The sequence below is a fragment of the Hyla sarda genome, chromosome 3 (genome assembly GCF_029499605.1).
Source record: "Hyla sarda isolate aHylSar1 chromosome 3, aHylSar1.hap1, whole genome shotgun sequence".
Taxonomy (NCBI): Eukaryota; Metazoa; Chordata; class Amphibia; order Anura; family Hylidae; genus Hyla; species Hyla sarda.
In genome coordinates this window covers 84,980,109-85,001,232 of record NC_079191.1, presented here as the reverse complement: position 1 = coordinate 85,001,232, position 21,124 = coordinate 84,980,109, and the positions used below count along the sequence as shown (strand labels likewise).

General features: G+C 43.6%; 1 protein-coding gene across 1 annotated transcript in view; it reads right to left on the bottom strand.

Moving 5' to 3' along the window:
- DNER (delta/notch like EGF repeat containing) overlaps positions 1-21,124 on the bottom strand; it is a 272,367-nt gene that overhangs the window by 89,754 nt on the left and 161,489 nt on the right. The window contains exons 4-5 of the mRNA XM_056564499.1: positions 20,290-20,456; positions 17,800-17,945 (exon numbers count right to left, since the gene is read on the bottom strand). Coding sequence (XP_056420474.1) covers positions 17,800-17,945; positions 20,290-20,456 — 313 coding nt within the window. The remainder of the gene's footprint in view (positions 1-17,799; positions 17,946-20,289; positions 20,457-21,124) is intronic.

Below are 21,124 nucleotides of genomic sequence, written 5' to 3'. Positions count from 1 at the left end.
CCTACCAGTCCTGGCAGCAAGCATTTCAGACTCATGCTGGAGTCCTAAACACTACGAGCTGCCAGTCTGCTTTGTTCACAAAGGAGAACACTCAGAGCTGCCAGCCTGCTTTGTTCACTGCCTTTTTGGCTGTGAACAAAGCAGGCTGGCAGCTCTGAGTGTTTAGGACTCCAGCATGAGTCAGAAATGCTTGCTGACAGGACTGATCGGGAAAAATACAATAGAAAGAAGCATATTTTTCATTAACATGCTATTGGAAAGTTATTCAACATTCATTACTCTAAAATATATCAAAAGTTTATTTGATGAGAGGTACCCTTTAACGATTCATGGAAACTTACACAATTAATACAGACAGAATGTTAATCTCTCTACATTTGGCCAATTAATTACTTTAGTATTACAGCAAACAATTCTACAGAGTTCTGTGGGATTAATAGACCAAACAGACCATAGACTAGAGATAGACCAAACGATATGATCATATTTACCGTGTGCGTACATTTATCTGATCATAGTTTATGCACTGCCCACCTCAGCAGCTTTGTTCACTATGCATTAAATACATGGCCCTCATTGAATAAATTACCATTAGTGAGGACATTATATTTCTCATTTAACAGGATTTATGAAACTTTGGGAAGCGATAGGCGACAGATGACGGAGCTCATTAAACGTCAGTCATTTGATCTTCCGAGTGTATACAGGCAGAACGCTCTCTCCGCTTAAGCCAGCCGCAAAATATATAGCTACAGCTAATCCCGGTTTCAAACAACTTCTGCTGAGCTGAAAAAAATATCCTATTTGTGCTTGAAAATGCTCCCGGATTAAAGGGGTATTCCAGGCAAAAACTTTTTTTTTTATATATATCAACTGGCTCCGGAAAGTTAAACAGATTTGTAAATTACTTCTATTAAAAAATCTTAATCCTTCCAATAGTTATTAGCTTCTGAAGTTTTCTGTCTGACTGCTCAATGATGATGTCACATCACGGGAGCTGTGCATGGTGGGAGAATATCCCCATAGGAGCTGGACAGCTCCCGGGACGTGAGTCATCAGAAAGCAGTTAGACAGAAAACAACAACAACTCAACTTCAGAAGCTAATAGCTATTGGAAGGATTAAGATTTTTCAATAGAAGTAATTTACAAATCTGTTTAACTTTCTGGAGCCAGTTGATATATAAAACAACGTTTTTGCCTGGAATACCCCTTTAAGGATGGTCCGAAGGTCTGCCCAGCAACTTCACTAATATTTTACCTATATATATCAGTCTAAACATCTGTCTGGTTATTCGGTTTCACAGTATCAATTTGAAATCTAGTTTTCTTAAACTGGAAAGTGAAAATTCTAGCATTAAACTTCAATCAAAGCAATATTTTATGCAACATCTATGGACCTATCACAGAACACAGAATATACTGTAAATCAGTGGTCTTCAACCTGCGGACCTCCAGATGTTTCAAAACTACAACTCCCAGCATGCCCGGACAGCCGATGGCTGTCCGGGCATGCTGGGAGTTGTAGATTTGCAACATCTGGAGTTCCGCAGGTTGAAGACCACTGCTGTAAACCTTAAAGCCCATTACCAAAACAGACTGCAGTGCTGCTACATGTAATCTGTGCCTGCAGCCAAGACTAGAGATAGCTTGGATAAACAGTGAACACAACAATAGAGCAGTATGGGGTAAACTCCTAAGCTCCCCCTAGTGGTGGAAGAGGAAGTCAAAATATTGCCTTTTGAATTCAAGGCTATGCGGGTGATTTGGAGCTCTGTATCAGAAATGCTTAGCTCCAACCACTGTAAAGATGTATCAAGAAATGTATGAGAACAAAAAGTGGAACAAAAAAATTACATAGTGTTAAAAGGTAGGCATGCACTTAAAGGAAATTTGTCACTAGTGTCACCTGCACTAACCTGTCGGTACAGGTAGTGCAGGTGACACTGATGACAACGGGTTTGTTCCTACGGACATGGACTGATTGGGTTATTGTTTTTGTTTCCCCCTTCCTCCGTCTGTGGCCGGCACATTGTGGTGATCTCTTATCAGTACATTATTTCTTGTTGTACTCATTTTTAGACACATTGCTTCCATCACTAGCTTTGGCACCTTTCTTCATGCGCTTTATTGTATGCTATTGATGCTGCTATTGTGTGCTATCATGTTGCCATTGCATTAAGCTGTGTATTTGATTTTTTGTGTATACACTGCATATTCTAGGCCACTTGGTACGGTCAGCATAGGGGGAACCCCTGGATATTTCACCCATGTCCAGTGGTGATCCCTACAGGTCCCACTGATGTAGTACAGCTCTTTGTAGCTTTTTAAATGTTTTTATTGTGTCTTTGTTTGTTACAGATTCATGGTGTTAATAAATAAATTGATAATTTTCTACATATTGACTTTTGGGTGTGCTTCCTTTGTGGCATTTAGCCTTTTTCTTGTTTCACACAACGGTACTTACCTTGTTCCGTTCCGTGCAGGTGATCTCCGGTAATCTCCAGCTCCAGGCACCTGGCTTGGAGCACGGGCAGAGCTTAGTTACGTCACCGCTGCTGTTGCCAGGACCCGGGACCCAGCAGAGAGCAGCAGCGGCTTGGGGCATGGGCGGAGCTTAGTGACATCACCGCTGCTGCTCTCTGCTGGGTCCCGGGTCCTGGGTACAGCAGCGGTGACATAACTAAGCTCCGCCTGTGCCCCAAGCCGGGTGCTTGGAGCTGGAGTTAACGTAGAAGATTACCGGAGATCCCCGCCACGGAACAGGACAAGGTAAGTACAGTTGTCACCAATGTCACCTGTACTACCTGTCTGTACCGACAGGTTAGTGCAGGTGACACATGTCCTTTGAAAGGCACCTACTAGAAGTTCTATGTAATAATTTGGTGTAATACAGCTGCCTTCTCTGCTCCACTCCCCTGCTATCTGCTCCAGGCTTGCTCCTCTGGCCTCTCTCCTATTGCTTCTCCTGTGGCTGCAGTTCCTGGTCTTTCCCCAAGGGCATGCACTAGCTGCAATTGAAGGGCCAATGTGCACTTCTCTAATATGGCTTCCACCAATCTCTGCCTTGCATTATCTATTTAAGGCTGCTCCGCTTGGTTACATGTGCCTGAGCAATATTGTGGTTTTATCTTAGGAAAGGTGTTCTACATGTTCTATTAGCAGCAGGACCATCTGATGGCTAAACCACTATAAATTAAGTGAGTATGTAAGAAAATTACCAAGTAAACAAGCTACCAGTTAGGGACTAATATATTATGTCCTGCAAAAAATGACATACTACAGTGCCAATCCAAATTACATCCGGTGATTCAATCAGCACTAGGACTGCGCATACGTTGCTGTCCCCATAGACAGCAAGTATTCCAGGCGGATTCTGCTGAAAGAATGAGCAAAATCATTTTTTCAGTGGCAGAACGTTCAATGCTTAAATTCTATAGTGTGCACTGCACAGCGGAATCACATTGCCCGCAATGGGAATCAGCTGCCCTGGAACTAGCCTATATGGATACTGGCTATTTCATACTGGAATTAAGGCAACATTTCCTAGTGGAACTCAGCTTTTAGATTTCACTTGGAAATTCTGTAGCGTCAACCTAGCCTAAACGCCAGTATGAAATAGCTAGTATGCATAGAGGCTAATTTGGCCAAAATTAGCCTCTTATTTAATGTAAAGGCTGGCAATATATAATTATACCCTATGAGCTATATATTGTAATGAGTAAAGAAATTAGTAACAAGGCTTATTCTGCAGTGCGTGGGTGGATAGCATTACCTTAATAAATCTCTTCGACCCTGCTATCCAACAACTCCAGCATAACCACATCCCCTTGAAACCATGTGACCTAGGACATATATATCTGGTTGCATAGAATACTGGGAAAGGTCTCAAACAACAGTAAAATAAAAATACTTGCACAACAGCACTTAGAGGTGTGAGTCCAATGCATGAATATGGGACAAAGAGGCACACAGAGGTACTAGAAGTAGATTACACAGTATTATAACCCATTTAACCTTTTAAAGCTGTTGAGTGATTCAATAGAGTATACACAAGTGTATCTAGGAACATAAGCAGAATATAGTTAAAGAGGTATTCCAGGCTAAAACTTTTTTATATATATCAACTGGCTCCAGAAAGTTAAACAGATTTGTAAATTACTTCTATTAAAAAATCTTAATCCTTCCAATAGTTATTAGCTTCTGAAGTTTTCTGTCTAACTGCTCTATGATGATGTCACGTCCCGGGAGCTGTGCATGATGGGAAAATTTCCCCATAGGAACTGCACAGCTCCCGGGACGTGACATCATCATTGAGCAGTTAGACAGAAAACTTCAGAAGCTAATAACTATTGGAAGGATTAAGATTTTTTAATAGAAGTAATTTACAAATCTGTTTAACTTTCCGGAGCCAGTTGATATATAAAAAAAAGTTTTTGCCTGGAATACCCCTTTAAAATAGATGCTCTACATACGTCAATCCCTATATTGTTGGATAACTGTACTGACTAATGAACACACTTTTGAATTGCTAGCCAAAAACAAACACACACTGCCCCTCCATGTTTTGCCATTACGTGGGTTATCTTACAGGCAGGGGGAGTAAAAACTATGCCCACTATGCCAATCCCTCAGTGCCTCCAGTGTCCTGCTCCAGTCCCCCAGTGCAATCGTCTTTCTGAGCTGCAGCGTGACTGTCAGGCTCCAGCAGGTCCCAAGCCCAATGTGTCATATTGTTGCTCAGCAGTGGCGTAGCAAGGGAGGGCGGGGCGCACCGGGTGACACCAGCCTGATGGGGTGACACCCTGACGCCGCCGAGTCACTACCACCCTGCACCCCCCCCGGTCCTCAGGTCGCTGCGGGCATGCAGAAGTAATCCCGCGATGGTGTCACCCAGCAACAGAAGCAAGTGTACTGCCTCTGCGCTATGTGGGCATTATACCTGAGGGGCACATTACAGGGGGCATTATATCTGAGGGGAATATTACAGGGGGCAGTATACCTGAGGGGCACATTACAGGGGGCATTACATCTGAGGGGCACATTACAGGGGGCATTATATCTGAGGGGCACATTACAGAGGGTATTATATCTGAGGAGCACAGGACAGGGGGCATTTATTGTACGGGGCACCGAACAGGGGGCATTTTATGTTAGTGGCACACAGCAGGGGGCATTATGTGAGGGGCACAGGACAGGGGCCATTATATGAGAGGGGTACATGATGGGGCATTATAAGTGAGGGGGACATCACAGGGGGCATTATATGAGAGGAGCATATGATGGGGCATTATATGTGAGGGCCACATGACAGGGCATTATACAGTGGTCCCTCAACATATCATGGTAATCCATTCCAAACGGACCATCGTTTGTTGAAACCATCGCATGTTGAGGGATCCATGTAAAGTAAAGTATCGGACAGTGGTCTACAACCTGCGGACCTCCAGATGCTGCAAAACTACAACACCCAGCATGCCCGGACAGCTGTTGGCTGTCCGGGCATGCTGGGTGTTGTAGTTTTGCAACATCTGGAGGTCCGCAGGTTGAAGACCACTGTTAGAGGAAGTTGTACTCACCTGTCCCCGCCGCTCCGGACTGTCAATGCTCGTCACCGCTGCCCGGGATGTCGCCGTCCATCGCTGCTGCCGCGTCCCCGGGGTGTCCCCGACGCTCCGGTAAGGCCTCTGCTTCCCCGACAGCCGCGCTCTCTGTCGCCGCCATCACGTCGCTACACACGCCGCTCCTATTGGATGACGGGACTGCGTGCGCAGCGACGTGATGACGTCGATGGAGAGTGCCGACGATGCAAAGGATCCCGAAGAGGACGTGCCGGAGCCCCGAGGACAGGTGGGTGACCATCACCGGAGCTCACGGGGCATCGTAAACGGCTATCCGGTGGCAGCTGAAGCAGTCAGTGCTGCCGGACAGCCGTTTATGCGATGGCCCCGACATAAAAAAGCATGGTATGTTGATGCTGCCTTCAACATGCGATGGCCTCTGAGAGGCCATCGCATGTTGAAATTATCGTATGACGAGGCCATCGTAGGTTGAGGGGTCACTGTATGTGGCACATGATAGGGGGAATTATATGTGAGGGGCACAGGATTACGTGAGAGGGGGGGGGACCAGGGCATTAGTATTATATGTGGGGGCACAGGACAGAGGGAATTATTATTTGGGGGGAACAGGACGAGGCATAATTACTATGCGTGAGCACAGGACAGGGGGCATTATCATTATTATTATGTCGGGGGCACAGGACAGGGGCATTAATATGATGAGGGCACAGGACAGGGTACAGTGTGTGGTATTATTATATTTAGAGGGTACAGTATGTGGCAGTATTATATTCAGAGGGTACAGTGTGTAGCAGTATTATATTCAGAAAGTGCAGTGTCTGGAAGGGTTATAATGATTATTGTTTTCATATAGTGAGGAGCCAAGAAGTAGCTTTTCATATAGTGAGGAGCCATTTGGGCGTCATGTTCTGCAGAGAAAAGATTTTGCTGGATGAAGTCCTGGCGGTATGTACCATCTGAATTAGATAAGGGAAGACTACAGAGAAGATGTCACCTGTAGTCACTGACCGTCCCATCAGAGCTGTAGTCACTTGTAAGTTCTGCAGTTATGATGGGTGAAACGACAACTCCCAGCATAACCTCACCACTAATTAGGTCATACTGGGAGCTTTAGTTTTAAATGGCTAAAACTTCTTTAGCACTTTCCCATTCTGTGGCAATTGGTATATTTGGTTATTGTACTGGAAATATTTTTCCGCAACGAGCTACACCACTGGCGTCTGTCACAACAGGCAAAAAAAAAATTCTTGGGGGGGGGGGGGGGGTTATGAGTTTGGGGTGACACCATATTTTACTGCACCGGGTGACACCAACCCTAGCAACGCCACTGTTGCTCAGAGAATCGCTGGCCAGGCGGCACATTGCTGCAGCCAGTGATTCATTGAGCCCGCATGTTTCCATAGACATCGGGGGACCAGAGCAGGACATCGGAGGCACCATGGGAGTGCTGGAGGAAAGTAGAAGTTTGTTTTTTCATATCCCACACAATGGGCATAGTTACGGGGAAAAAAACTTTCGCTGGATAACCCTTTTAAACATGGTTTTATCAAGAAAGAACACAGGAAGATGTGCTTTCAATTAACTGTATGTTATAACACACTTTTTGATATACTGTACATATAAATAACATTTATGTTTTATAACAATTAATGAAGGAATAGTATTAACCCTTCAGTTATGTCTAGTTCAGATACCTCCCTTTGCACTTGTGGGATTCATTTGTTGCCGTTTATAGACCGAACATTATCCCTTATAGACTAGGTTTGGAAGTTAATGGGTCTGCCACATAAACACTGTGGTATACTTATTTCCCAGTCTTATGATATATAGCAGTGATATAGCAAGGAATCAATATGAATGGGGCCACAGGGATACATTTTGCTGGAATTATGTAGTTTAATATGTAGAAGTTGGTAATTTTACAAAAGTAAATCCGACACTTGCCTTTGGCCAGTAGAATGAAACTCAAGTATGTACCGAAATTAGGGATCTCATGAAATAAAGTAGAAAAACATCTTTTCATACATACAAAAATTGACATAAAAGCATCCTAGTGACATCACTGCTCAGTGCTGAGAGAGGTTGTTTAGCATTACAGAAGAGTTAACGTTTGTTTCCTGAAACCATGCATTGTCTGCCATGGACTGTGTCTGATCACATCATCTGCATTAAAGTCAAGCCGGCTGAACTGCAGTACCACACGTAGCCTGTAGACAGATGTGGCACTGAGAAGCAAAACAAGTAACAGATTTTAAATGAAGGTAAAATATAGAACCTTAAATGATTGGGATAAGTTTTTGCAGAATCCAGCTGAACATATTATTGTGCTTTGGCAGCCACGCTTAGAAACAACGAGATTACTGATAACGTACAGAGAGACACTGCCAGCGGGCGCTAATATCAGGGATGCCAAGATTAATCCTTACTTTAATCCTTACTATCACTATCATGTTAAATCTGTGTCATTTATAAACAGCTTTGGGGATAAGCCTATAGTAGCTTCTTTGCAATTCATACAATACGATTAGTCTGTGCATTTATAAAGGGCATCACCAATTTTAAAAAGAAGGGAGAATACTACACTGAAGGTTGTTTCAAACATCTGCAATTAGCACATAGGACAGTTGCATCAAAAACTGCACAGTGTGAATCTGGCCCAAGGGCTGAAATAAGCCTATTCGTTCTCTATTCTGCTACTTCTTGTATCTATTTATTTATTATTATTTTTTGCAGAAAAACTGCAAGGCTACGTTCACACTGCCATTGTCACACAGCAGTGCAGTAAGCGTCAGAAAATCTGGGGAGAATAGCGGGAGAAAAATTACTGAGAGAGCCATCTTTTTCTCCTGCTACAAAACAACGGCTACCCAACGGACCCCACTGACTATAATGGGATCCATCCGGACCCGTTGTTGCCAGTTGTTCCCCGTCCAGATAACAGGCGTTAAAGGCAAAAAATAAATAAAAAATAAACGAAAGCTTTATGGCTGTTCTAGATAGGGCCCAACGGCAGCGTGAAAGTAGTTTTACAGATGACAAACTGACACGTTTATTATAAAAATTATACACTAATATTCAAATAAGACAATTGAGAGGCCAGATCATGATAGCTTACAGTGTGTGAAGGCTGAGTTAGATATAAAGCTGTTATGTTGTAACCTTGGACCAAAAAATAAATAAAAAATAAAATTCAGGTTTTGCACTCAGTACCCTATAATGAGAAGGAGACAGTAGAATTTAAAGGGGTACTCCAGTGGAAAATATTTTTTAAATCAACTGGTGCCAGAAAGTTAAACAGATTTGTAAACTACTTTGTAAACAGAGGAAGTTGAGTTCTTTTCTGTCTGACCACAGTGCTCTATGCTGACATCTCTGTCTGTTTAAGGAACTGTCCAGAGTATAAATAAATCCCCATAGCAAACCTCTCCTGCTCTGGACAATACCTGACATGGACAGAGGTGTCAGCAGAGAGCACTGTGGTCAGACAGAAAAGAACTACTCAACTTCCTCTGGAGCATACAGCAGCTGAAAAGTCCTGGAAGGAGTAAGATTTTTTAATAGAAGTAATTTACAAATCTGTTTAACTTTCGGGCACCAGTTGATTAAAAAAAATGTTTTTCACCCAAGTGCCCCTTTAACCCCTTAAGGACCCTTGACGTACGCATACGTCATGACACCCTGGTACTTAAAAGGGTATTCCAGGCAAAACCTTTTTTTATATCTATCAACTGGCTCCGGAAAGTTAAACAGATTTGTAAATTACTTCTATTAAAAAATCTTAATCCTTCCAATAGTTATTAGCTTCTGAAGTTTTCTGTCTAACTGCTCTATGATGATCTCATGTCCCGGGAGCTGTGCATGATGGGAGAATATCCCCATAGGAACTGCACAGCTCCCGGGATGTGAGTCATCAGAGAGCAGTTAGACAGAAAACAACAACTCAACTTAAGAAGCTAATAACTATTGGAAGGATTAAGATTTTTTAATAGAAGTAATTTACAAATCTGAAAGACAAAACTAAGAAGGTAGCCAACCCCTCTAGGCTAGCATCAGTTGCCTGATACAATGATGTAGTGGTAATAATGATGACTGGATCGTGCTTCAATTATAATGTGAAAAGTGCTAATTTATTACACAATATAAAATACATAAAAAATATTTTGTAAACAGTAAATCCTCAAAGCACAGGGCCCTTGTGCCGCGGGAATTAAAATATAAAACTCTAAATATAAACAACCACCGATAGCTATCATTAAGACATTTTTAGCAATGCAATGTCACTTTTAGTAATCCGGCCTCCGATAATCCAAAAATGAGTTCAAGTCCCATAGATGGTATAGATTCCAAATGCTATGCGTATAATAGATGTATTATAGTTAACAGCCTGCAATAGGTCCCGATAGAAAGTCACCTTGAGTTGAGATGTAGGGTCCGCACAATTAGGGTGGTACCAGACGCTGGCATGTGTCTTAGCGGCGGTCTGCCTGCCACAGACCAGCTGGAAAGGTAGCCGCTTACTGATGTTTCGCTGCAGATGGTAACCACACAAAGGAGCAGGTGTGGACTTGATGATGGGTGTCGTCACAGGCGCTGGGCAATGCTGCCTGGAAGATGGTCTCGAGAACTTTATGCTGCTTTGCGGGACTGGATCGGAGTTCCCCGTTAGATAGTCAGGTAGCGGTGATGTAGAATACTCTTGTACCTAGACGCGTTTCAGGGCTCTCATATGCTTTAAACACGGCCCTTTCCTCAGTAGGCTTGCAAGCCTTATTAAATTATGTGAGGGGTGTAGTTTCCAAAATAGGGTCACATGTGGGGGGGGGGGTCCACTGTTCTGGCACCACGGGGGGCTTTGTAAACGCACATGGCCCCTGACTTCCATTCCAAACAATTTTTTCCCAAAAGCTCAATGGCGTTTCTTCTCTTCTGAGCATTGTAGTGTGCCAGCAGAGCACTTGATGTCCACACATGGGGTATTTTCATACTTAGAAGAGATGGGGTTTCAAATTTTGGGGGGCATTTTGTCCTATTACCCCTTGTAAAAAAAATTAATTTGAGGGAAAACTAGCATTTTAGTGGAAAAAAAAAATCATTTACACATCCAACTTTCTCGAAAAGTCGTCAAACACCTGTGGGGGGTTAAGGCTCACTGGACCCCTTGTCACGTGCCTTGAGGGGTGTAGTTTCCAAAAAAGTATGCCATGTGTTTTTTTTTTTGCTGTCCTGGAACCATAGTGGCTTCCTAAAAGGGACATGCCCCCCAAAAACCATTTCAGCTAATTTTGCTTTTCAAAAGCTAAATGTGACACCTTCTCTTCTGAGCATTGTATTGTGCCCGCAAAGCATTTTACGTCCTAACATGGGGTATTTCCATACTCAGAAGAGATGGGGTTACAAATTTTGGGGCTCATTTTGTCCTATTATCCCTTGTAAAAAAAATGTAATTTGAGGGAAACTAGCATTTAGGGCTTCCTAAATGTGACATGCCCCCCAAAAACCATTTCAGAAAAACTCACTCTCCAAAATCCCACTGTCGCTCCTTCCCTCCTGAGTTCTCTACTGCGCCCGCCGAACACCTGACATACACATATGAGGTATTTTCTCACTCGAGAGAAATTGGGTTACACATTTTAGGAAGATTTCTCTCCTTTTACCTATTGTAAAAATTCAATAACTGGGTCTACAAGAACATGCCAGTGTAAAAAAATGAAGATTTTACATTTTCTCCTTCAATTTGCTGCTATTCCTGTGAAACACCTAAAGGGTTAACAAACCTTTTGAATGTCATTTTGAATACTTTGAGGGGTGCAGTTTTTATAATGGGGTCATTTGTGGGGTATTTCTAATAAGAAGGCCCTTCAAATCCACTTCAAAACAGAACTGGTCCCTGAAAAATTTAGATTTTTAACATTTTGTGGAAAATTGCTGCTATACTTTGAAGCCCTCTGATGTCTTCCAAAAGTAAAAACATGTCAACTTTATGATGGAAACATGAAGTAGACATATTGTATATGTGAATCAATATATAATTTATTTGGAATATTCATTTTCCTTATAAGCAGAGAGCTTCAAGGCTAAAAAAAATGCAAAATTTTCAATTTTTTCATAAAATTTGGGAATTTTTCACCAAGAAATGATGCAAGTATCGACAAAATTTTACCACTAACATAAAGTAGAATATGTCACGAAAAGGGTAAAAGCATCCCAGAGTTATTAATGTTTAAAGTGACAGTGGTCAGATGTGCAAAAAATGGCCGTGTCCTTCACAGGAATAGCCGTGAAAATTGGCTGGATCCTTAAGGGGTTAAGGAATTTTTGGAAATGTATTAAGAATGACTTATTATGCATGGACATATGTATTCATACCTTGCCATTTATTTTGATCATCTTTAAAGGGGTATTCTGCCAAAGGATAGGGGATAAGATGTTAGATCGCTGCGGTCCCGCTGCTGGGGACCCCGGGGATCGCCGCTGCGGCACCCCGCCATCATTACTGCACAGAGCGAGTTCACTCTGTGCGTAATGACGGGCGATACAGGGGCTCCGCCCCTCATGACATCACGGCCCGTCCCCTTAATGCAAGTCTATGGCAGGGGGTGTGACGACCGCCACGCCCCCTTCCCATAGACTTGTATTGACTGGGGCGGGCCGTGATGTCACGAGGGGCGGAGCCGTGACGTAACGATGCTCCGGCCCCTGTATTGCCCGTCATTACGTGCAGAGCGATCTCGCTCTGCGCAGTAATGATAGCGGGGTGCTGCAGCAGCGATCCCCGGGGTCCCCAGCAGCGGGACCCCGGCGATCTGACATCTTATCCCCTATCCTTTGGATAGGGGATAAGATGTCTAGGGGCAGAGTACCCCTTTAAATGTTTTGACACTTAGATTGCGGTCACGTGGTAAATTTACATAATAAGGTTGAAAAAAACAGCTTGTAAAGTTGTGAGACAGGATTGTGTGGAGGCAAGAGGCAGGGTTAAAATAATTTTATTTTGCAATGAAAATTTCCAAGAGAACAGTGGTCTCCAGGCACTTGCAGAACAAGCCAGTGCTAGGACAGTTCACGAATGTGCAATGCATTTCTGAGCAGATTCAGCAGAAAGAATTATGTGGTTTCCACTGTGGAAAGTCTGCCATGTGCATGGTGCAGCAGAATCCCACGTTTTTGCTTGCGGTCCGGCAACCGCATACGGCCGAAAACGAAGCCGACTGGAGGCTGCGGTTCACTCCGGTCGGCTCATAGACTTGCATTAAATACGGTTCCCGAATATGGCTGAGTGCGGGCGCCGCGATTAAGCCCCGCCCCACTACTCCCAACCGTATACGGGAACCGTATTTAAGAAAACGTGGTGTGAACCCAGCCTTAGCAAGCTGAATTTTTCAGATGGACTCTAAAACCAAGATTGAACTTTCTGGCCTCAATTCTAAGCATCATGTCCCTGCCCAATACCATCTCTACAGAGAAGCATGTACATATGGGGTGTTTTTAGTGGCTGGGACAGGTAGACTGGTCAGGATGGAGTTTGAGAGGATCTGCAGAGAAGAATGGCAGAAAATCCCCAAAGTCAGGTGTGTAATCCTTGTGGCATCATCCACAAGAAGACTGGAGGTTGTAATCGTTGCCAAAGGTGCTTAGAGTACTAAGGGTCTAAATACTTGTGTCAATGCAAGATTACATTTTTCCTTTTTTAGTAAATTAGTTTTCACTTTGTCATTATAGTGGGGGTGCAGATTTTTTTTTTCCTTTGGGGGGGGGGGGGGTTGTTTTAGCACAAGGTGTGTGCCCTTTTATTGTAGAACAAGGCTTGTGGAAAAAGTGAAAGGGTCTGAAAACATCCCAAATGCACTGTAAATGCATGCTCCAATGGCAGTAAGAGTAACAATATACCTTATATGCCACAGCCATATACTAGTTACAATGCCACTCTACATCACCCAACACAGCCTAGGAACAAGAGTGGCACTGTTTCTGGAAAAACTAAGTTGGGGCCTTACTCGGAGAGAGGATAATTCATAAGTGTATGACTATCCCAATGCCTTATGCACATGGCCATATTACAGAACCATGTCTTATGGATCTAAAATACAGTGCATACAAAATTCATTGGCCCCATACCGTACACCTGTATGCCTCTGATATTACATACAGCCACATTGTAAAGTACTCCACTGTATGGCATAATGTTAAGGTATTCTTCCCATAAGGCACTGCTTCAAAGAAAGAACAGGGTGAAACTCTGGGGCCCAAACAACAGCACACAAACCATACAGACTACATAGGCCATTGCTGTGTGCATAAAACCTTACGTAGAAACATGTTCAAAGTGCAAGGATTTAAAGAATGAGACTTGAGATTATATACAGAGGCTGGAAAAGGTGAAAGGAGGAGGAATCTATTGAAAATAAACACCAACACAACCTGTACACTGTATTCACTAATTCAGAAACTGGAATTTGAATTACTGAATTTTTCGCCCTATAGGACGCACCGGCGTATAAGACGCACCCAATTTATAGGTGCAAAATCTAAAAAAAATTAAGATTCTGCACCCAACAGTGGTCTTCAACCTGCGGACCTCCAGAAGTTGCAAAACTACAACTCCCAGCATGCCCGGACAGCCGTTGGCTGTCCGGGCATGCTGGGAGTTGTAGTTTTGCAACATCTGGAGGTCCGCAGGTTGAAGACCACTGGTATAGGAGGTAATAATCACGTGTCCCCGCCGCTCCGGACCCGTCACCGCTGCCCTGGATGTCGCTCCATCGCTGTCGCCGCGTCCCCGTGGTGTCCCCGACGCTCCGGATCGTGATCGGTGATGTCCTGAATTAGCGGCGGGTCCCGGCCATTGATGGCCGCTAGAGATGAGCGAACTTACAGTAAATTCGATTCTACACAAACTTCTCGGCTCGGCAGTTGATGACTTTTCCTGCATAAATTAGTTCAGCTTTCAGGTGCTCCGGTGGGCTGGAAAAGGTGGATACAGTCCTAGGAGACTCTTCTTTCCTAGGACTGTATCCACCTTTTCCAGCCCACCGGAGCACCTGAAGGCTGAACTAATTTATGCAGGATTAGTCATCAACTGCCGAGCCGAGAAGTTCGTGACGAATCGAATTTACTGTAAGTTCGCTCATCTCTAATGGCCGCAGGTATTCGCCGTATAAGACGCACCAACTTTTCCCCCCCAGTTTTGGGGAATAAAAAGTGCGTCTTATACGGCGAAAAATACGGTATTATATATTTTTTTGCAGTAGTTATGAATAATAAAATATCATAATAGAACAATACCGTTGGCACTTATTTCACAGTTAGTACAATTCTCTTTCATGGGGGGTTTGTTTTTCAAGAAAAAGTCATACAATCTAAAGAGTAATGTAGGTGGACCCCTGTGCAAAACGTATTAGTGTTTAAAGTGCATACATACAGAATAATAATGGATCAATTGTTCATATTTTGAATAAATGTATTAAGTCTAATGTTATGTCAGCACATGATTTTTTTTGCGTAGTCTATGGCTGTACTTGATGCTAATATTAAAAAGATTTTTCAACGGCTTGTGGGTTACTTTCAGTTATTTAAACACAAGGCTGTTCTAACCATAAAGGAAGCCCATGAATGTGATATTGTGCTAATATGAATGGGTACCTAGTTTGGGCTAGTCATATCCCCTTTGGTTTAGGCTTTATTATTTATATAGTGCACACAGATTCTGCAGCGCTGTACACTTCAAATTGGTCCCTGTCCCGCTTCACAATCTGAATTCACCTCTCAGTATGTTTTTGGAGTGTGGGAGGAAACCCACACAAACACAGGGAGAACATACAAACCCATTGCACGTGGTGAGTATTGAACTTAGGACCCCAGCGCTGCAAGGCAACAGCGTTAACCATTCAACCACCGTGCTGCTGGTTCTATCTTTCATATGATGGTGTGATGGAACGAACAGTTACCATCAGATATCCTCTGCTCTGTGTACGCCTTAAAGGGGTACTCCCATGGATTTTTTTAATTTTTTTTTTTTAATCAACTGGTGCCAGAAAATTAAACAGATTTGTAAGTTACTTCTATTAAAAAATCTTAATCCTTCGAGTACTTTTTAGGGGCTGTATACTACAAAGGAAATGTTTTTCTTTTGGGATTTCTCTTATGTCACGAGCACAGTGCTCTCTGCTGACATCTTTGTCCATTTTAGGAACTGTCCAGATCTGGGCAGTTCCTAAAATGGACAACAGAGGTCAGCAAAGAGCACCGTGGCATTAGAGAAATCCAAAAAGAATAACATTTCCTTTGTAGTATAAAGCCCCGAAAAAGTACTGGAAGGATTAAGATTTTTTAATAGAAGTCATTTACAAATCTGTTTAACTTTCTGGCACCAGTTGATCTTAAAAAAAAAAAGTTTTCTACAGGAGTACCCCTTTAAATTTATCTTAGGAATATTTTTTATTTTTATTTTATTTTTTACATTGGAACAATTTTCATGGTTTACTTAAAAGGGTGCTCTACTACTTTAGGGCCCCTTTCCCACTAGCGTTATCACACGGTAGAGTGACGGCCGTCGGGGGCAGCCGGGGAAAATAGTGGGAGAAAAAATACAGCTTGCGCTGTCTTTTTCTCCCGCTGAAAAACAGTGGCAACCGACTGACCCCATTTACCATAATGTGGTCCATAGGGACCCCCTGTTGCCCATTGTGCCCTGTCAAAATGGCTGCCCTCAAACTAAAAAAATAAGAAATAAAAAAAAAAATAGTTTGACGTCTGTTCTTGACGGGGCGCAACGGCAGTGTGAAAAAAGCCTAAAACATATCACCTATCTCTCTGCGCATTAAGCAGCATGAAGCGCCGATGTTGGCTCCGGTGCTCCCATACAGAATGCATGTAGTACGTTCTGGCATGCCGCTCCATGCACAGGGGTCTCATTCTGGAGAGCTATCATTTTTAAAGAAGAGGAGTACCCCTTTAAAGAGGTAATATGTTTAACATATATTGAATAACTTTGCAGATGCATTGCTTTATTTATCTCCGACATCATCTTCAGGTACAACATCTCCTACAATCGTAGCCACAAAACTTCCATCTTCTAGAGTGCATTGGATTGCATGATCTGAATGGGCTGCTAGTGGCGTCTCTGCCAACACAGTGTTGACTGACGACAAGTAGCAAACAAAAGGACTTATACTGAATCACTTAAAGTAGCGCTAAGTCCCTAAAAGATGATTCCATTAATTTCCCTGCTGTGATTTGCTGCAGGAAGGATTTGGGTAACAGCAGAAAAGACATCCAGACTTATGCATTAAAATTGTTCTAAGGGTACGTTCACAAGCGTGGATTTTTTTAGCGTGTTTTCCGCTGCATATTTGAAAGTGGGCGGGCTCTTCTCGGCTGTCCGCAGCAGATTTTCCGTGGCGGAATTTACGCTGCGGAAAATCCGCCACAGTGCCTACTGACTTAAATGGGGCTTGCGGCGGATTTTCCACAGTGTACATTCCGCCGCGGAAAATCTGCTGCGGACAGCTGAGAAGAACCCGCCCACTTTCAAATACGCAGCGGAAAACCCGCTAAAAAATCCCCGCGTGTGAACTTACCCTAGTGCGTTCACTCGTCGGAATTCTCGCGGATGAATTCCGCGAGCGGAGCTTCCGCCTGTCGGCCGCCGCCGGAAGTGCTTCGGCACTAGGGCCGCGGGGCACTAAGCCGTTACCATTGACGGCTATGCAGTGCTCGCGGGATCCGGGCAAAGAATGAACATGTTCTTTCTTTGCGCGGAACACTTTCAGCGGCGGACATTTCCGCAGTGTGAACGGGTCTCGCGGAAACCCGTTCACACTAATGTTAGAGTTCACCCCGCAGAATTCCGCCCGCGGAATTCTGCCCGGAAATTCTGCGGGAATTCCCTAGTGTGAACGGGGCCTAAGAGTGCTTCCTATAACAATCGATAAGATTTCAGATCTTACCAATGCAAAAAAAAACTAAAATAAAAGAAGGGATATAATCAACCCTATACTAGTATTTTCCAACCAGTGTGCCTCCAGCTGTTGCAAAACTACAACTCCCAGCATGCCCGGACAGCCAAAGGCTGTCCGGGCATGCTGAGAGTTGTAGTTTTGCAACAGCTGGAGGCATCCTGGATGGGTAATGCTGCTCTATGCAGTGCACATATATCATCGTAATATGGAGTAGTGAGAGCACAAAACACAAAGCACTTTCAGACGTCATGATTCCACTCACCTCTTTCTTCTTGGTAACACATTCTCCTTTCCCAAAGCAATGTGGGGCCTCGGGGCTGCTTCCTTCAGATATACAGTCAGTCTCTTTAACCACCACGACAAGCCGTAAAGCCACAATGCACTTACTCACAGAATCGTTCACAAAGCCTAGAACGCGAGAACATAATGTTAAGTAAGTGTGCTCAAAACTCAATGGGGGAGATTTATCAAAACCTGTGCAGAGGAAGAGAGGTGCAGTTGTCCATAGCAACCAATCAAATCGCTTTTTTCATTTCTTAAAAGGCCTCTGAAATATAAAATCTGATTGGTTGCTATGGGATTTCCATTACCTGGCCTTAGGCTGAAGATTTTCAGCACCTGGCCTTATGCTGACTACATCCAGCACCTGGCCTTAGGCTAAGGATTTCCATTACCTGGCCTTAGGCTGAGGACTTTCTGCACCTGACCTTAGGCTGAGGACTTTCAGCACCTGACCTTAGGCTGAGGACTTTCTGCACCTGACCTTAGGCTGAGGACTTTCTGCCCCTGACCTTAGGCTGAGGACTTTCAGCACCTGGCCTTAGGCTGCGGACTTCCAGCACCTGGCCTTAGGCTGAGAATTTCCAGCACCTTGCCTTAGGCTGCGGACTTCCACCACCTGGCCTTAGGCTGTGTTGCCTATTGAATTTAGATCTCAAACAATCACAGTGACACTACAGCATTTTTGCTATAATTTTTGTAAAACTGTGGCAAACCTGCAATGAAACTGAAAAAAATCTGCAATGTGTGAACACATTGCAACGCGTTTCACTGAGCATGGGCAGCTTTATCAGGCTGTCTGATGAAGCTGCCCATGTGCAGTGAAACGCGTTGAATGTTGGTCCATTAAACGCACCATTATTGCTACATGTGGAGTTCCTCTGTGGTGCCGTGTAATTACTGCAATTTTTGTTTATAGTATTTTCCTATTGCCTCAATAAATCTGGCACATTTTTTACCAGTGCATTTTAAGTTAAAACTTCCATGTGAAATGCCAGTTCTAATTTTCCCCCATGGATTACCTATGTGAGGTACGTTGAGGTTACTATAATTACTATATATTCAAATGATGTGGTTACTTACTGGTGATGGGAGGCTTGTGTTATTAGTTCAGTAATACCACGTGCTTTGCACTAAGGGCCCATTTACACTAATTCTCTGGAATTCTGCTTGGAAAATATGATGCGGCAGCCAGCCATTGTTCTCAATGGGATTCTGCTGCACCATTCACACTACTGAATTTCGGCTACCAAATTTCTGGACCCCAGACTCCGCAAAATCCGCTGTTAAATGCATTGTTGTCTATCTCCGAGCAGAGATTCCGTAGTATGAATGAGCCCTTATAGTATGTAACCCCAGGGGTGCCTCGCATTAGTTGGTCCAGGCGTGGCTCCCATTACGTGGCTTCCATAACATGGCTCTCATTATCATCCCACAAACAATCCTTTGGGAAAGAATATTCTCAAACTGTTTACAGAATATTCCAAAAAGATTACATCCTTCTTGTCATTATGGCCAGTTAGAACAACTGTAATGTCCAATAAGGACTAAAATGTGTATGGCTGTGTCTACGAAACATCTGTTTATCAGATGATTGTTTAACAGTCGCTCATCCATCAACCACCATGTGTCTAAACTGTGGCCCTCCAGATGTTGCAAAACGTCAACTCCCAGCATGCCTGGACAGCCGTTGGCATGCTGGAAGTAGATGTTTTGCCACATCTGAAGGAGCCACAGTTTGAGACCACTGCTCTAGAGGGATTATTGCTCAGGTCTCTCCCACAGAGGCAACATGAAACATGGAAAGAGTAAAACAATAGTGCCTCGCAAATGGCAAAACTGGGGGAGATTTATCAAAAACTGTGTAGAGGAAGAGTGCTGCAGTTGCCTATGGCAACCAATCAGATTGCTTCTTTCATTTTTAAAGAGACCTGTGAAAAAATTAAAGAAACAATCTGATTGGTTGCCATGGGCAACTGCACCACTCTTCCTCTACAGTTTTTGATAAATCTCCCCCACTGGGTTTATTCACTATGGGGGAGATTTATCAAAATCTGTCCAGAGGAAAAGTTGCCCAGTTGCCCATAGCAACCAATCAGCTCCCTTCTTTCATTTTTAACAAGGCCTCTGCAAAATGAAAGAAGCAATCTGATTGGTTGCTATGGGCAACTGGGTACCTTTTCCTTTGCACTGGTTTTGATAAATCTCCCCCTATGAACATATTTTAAAGGGACTTTAGGGCACTCTATGGGGGGCGTTTATCAAGACCTATGCAGGGGAAAAGTGACGCAGTTGCCCATAAAAACCAGATTGATTCTTTACTTTACAAAAAGGCCTCTGAAAAATGCAAGAAGCAATCTGATTGTATTGGTTTCTATAGGCAACTGCTCCACTTTTCCTCTTTTTACAGAATGGAATATCTTAGTTTAGGACGCATTCCATAATATACAAAATAAATAACACCCATCCTTACCAATGAAATAATTGTTTCCAAGTACCAACATTTCTTCAGGGAAAACAAGGCCCCCCGGCGCCTGTAGAAGGGTAACACTTCTGCCATCTATAAGGGAACACTGGTTGAAGCCTCCGGCTGTCACTTTCCATAGAAGAATCAGGGAAGCAGTGGCGTCCTGAGAAATTCTAGGGATCCAAAGAAAGGAAAGTGTCACCTTGCTAGATCTAATTGTCAGATTAACTGAATTATTGTGAATTGTGACAACCTTGATGCGTTCCTTGCAAGGCTTACAGGAGTACAGTGACCTATTTTTCAGACAACATATTTTTATTACTGTTCCCATAGGTGAATAAGTACTCGAACATCCTGATGTAAAAATGCTTGTTTCCCTTGGGGTGTAAGCTGTGGCTCTCTTCAGGGAGCAGGACAGAACAGAGAGCAGTGGAGGGATGACATTTCTTGCATAAACATGGTTTGACATGAACATCTTACAAAAAAAGACCATTGAGCGGCAACAATTTTATACAGCTATTCTTGTTATTTCTATTAGATGAAATTTATTAAAGGAAGTCTGTCACCAGTGTCACCTGCACTAACCTGTCGGTACTGACAGGTAGTGCAGGTGACAACGATGACAATGGTACTTACCTTGTCCCATTCCGTGGCGGGGATCTCTGGTAATCTTGTCCATTAGCTCCAGCTCCGGGCACCCGGCTTGGGGAACGGGCGGAGCTTAGTGACGTCACCGCTGCTGCGAGACACAGCAGAGAGCAGCAGCGGCTTGGGGTATGGGTGGAGCTTAGTGATGTCACCGCTGCTGCTCCCTGCTAGAGAACAGCAGCGGTGACATCAC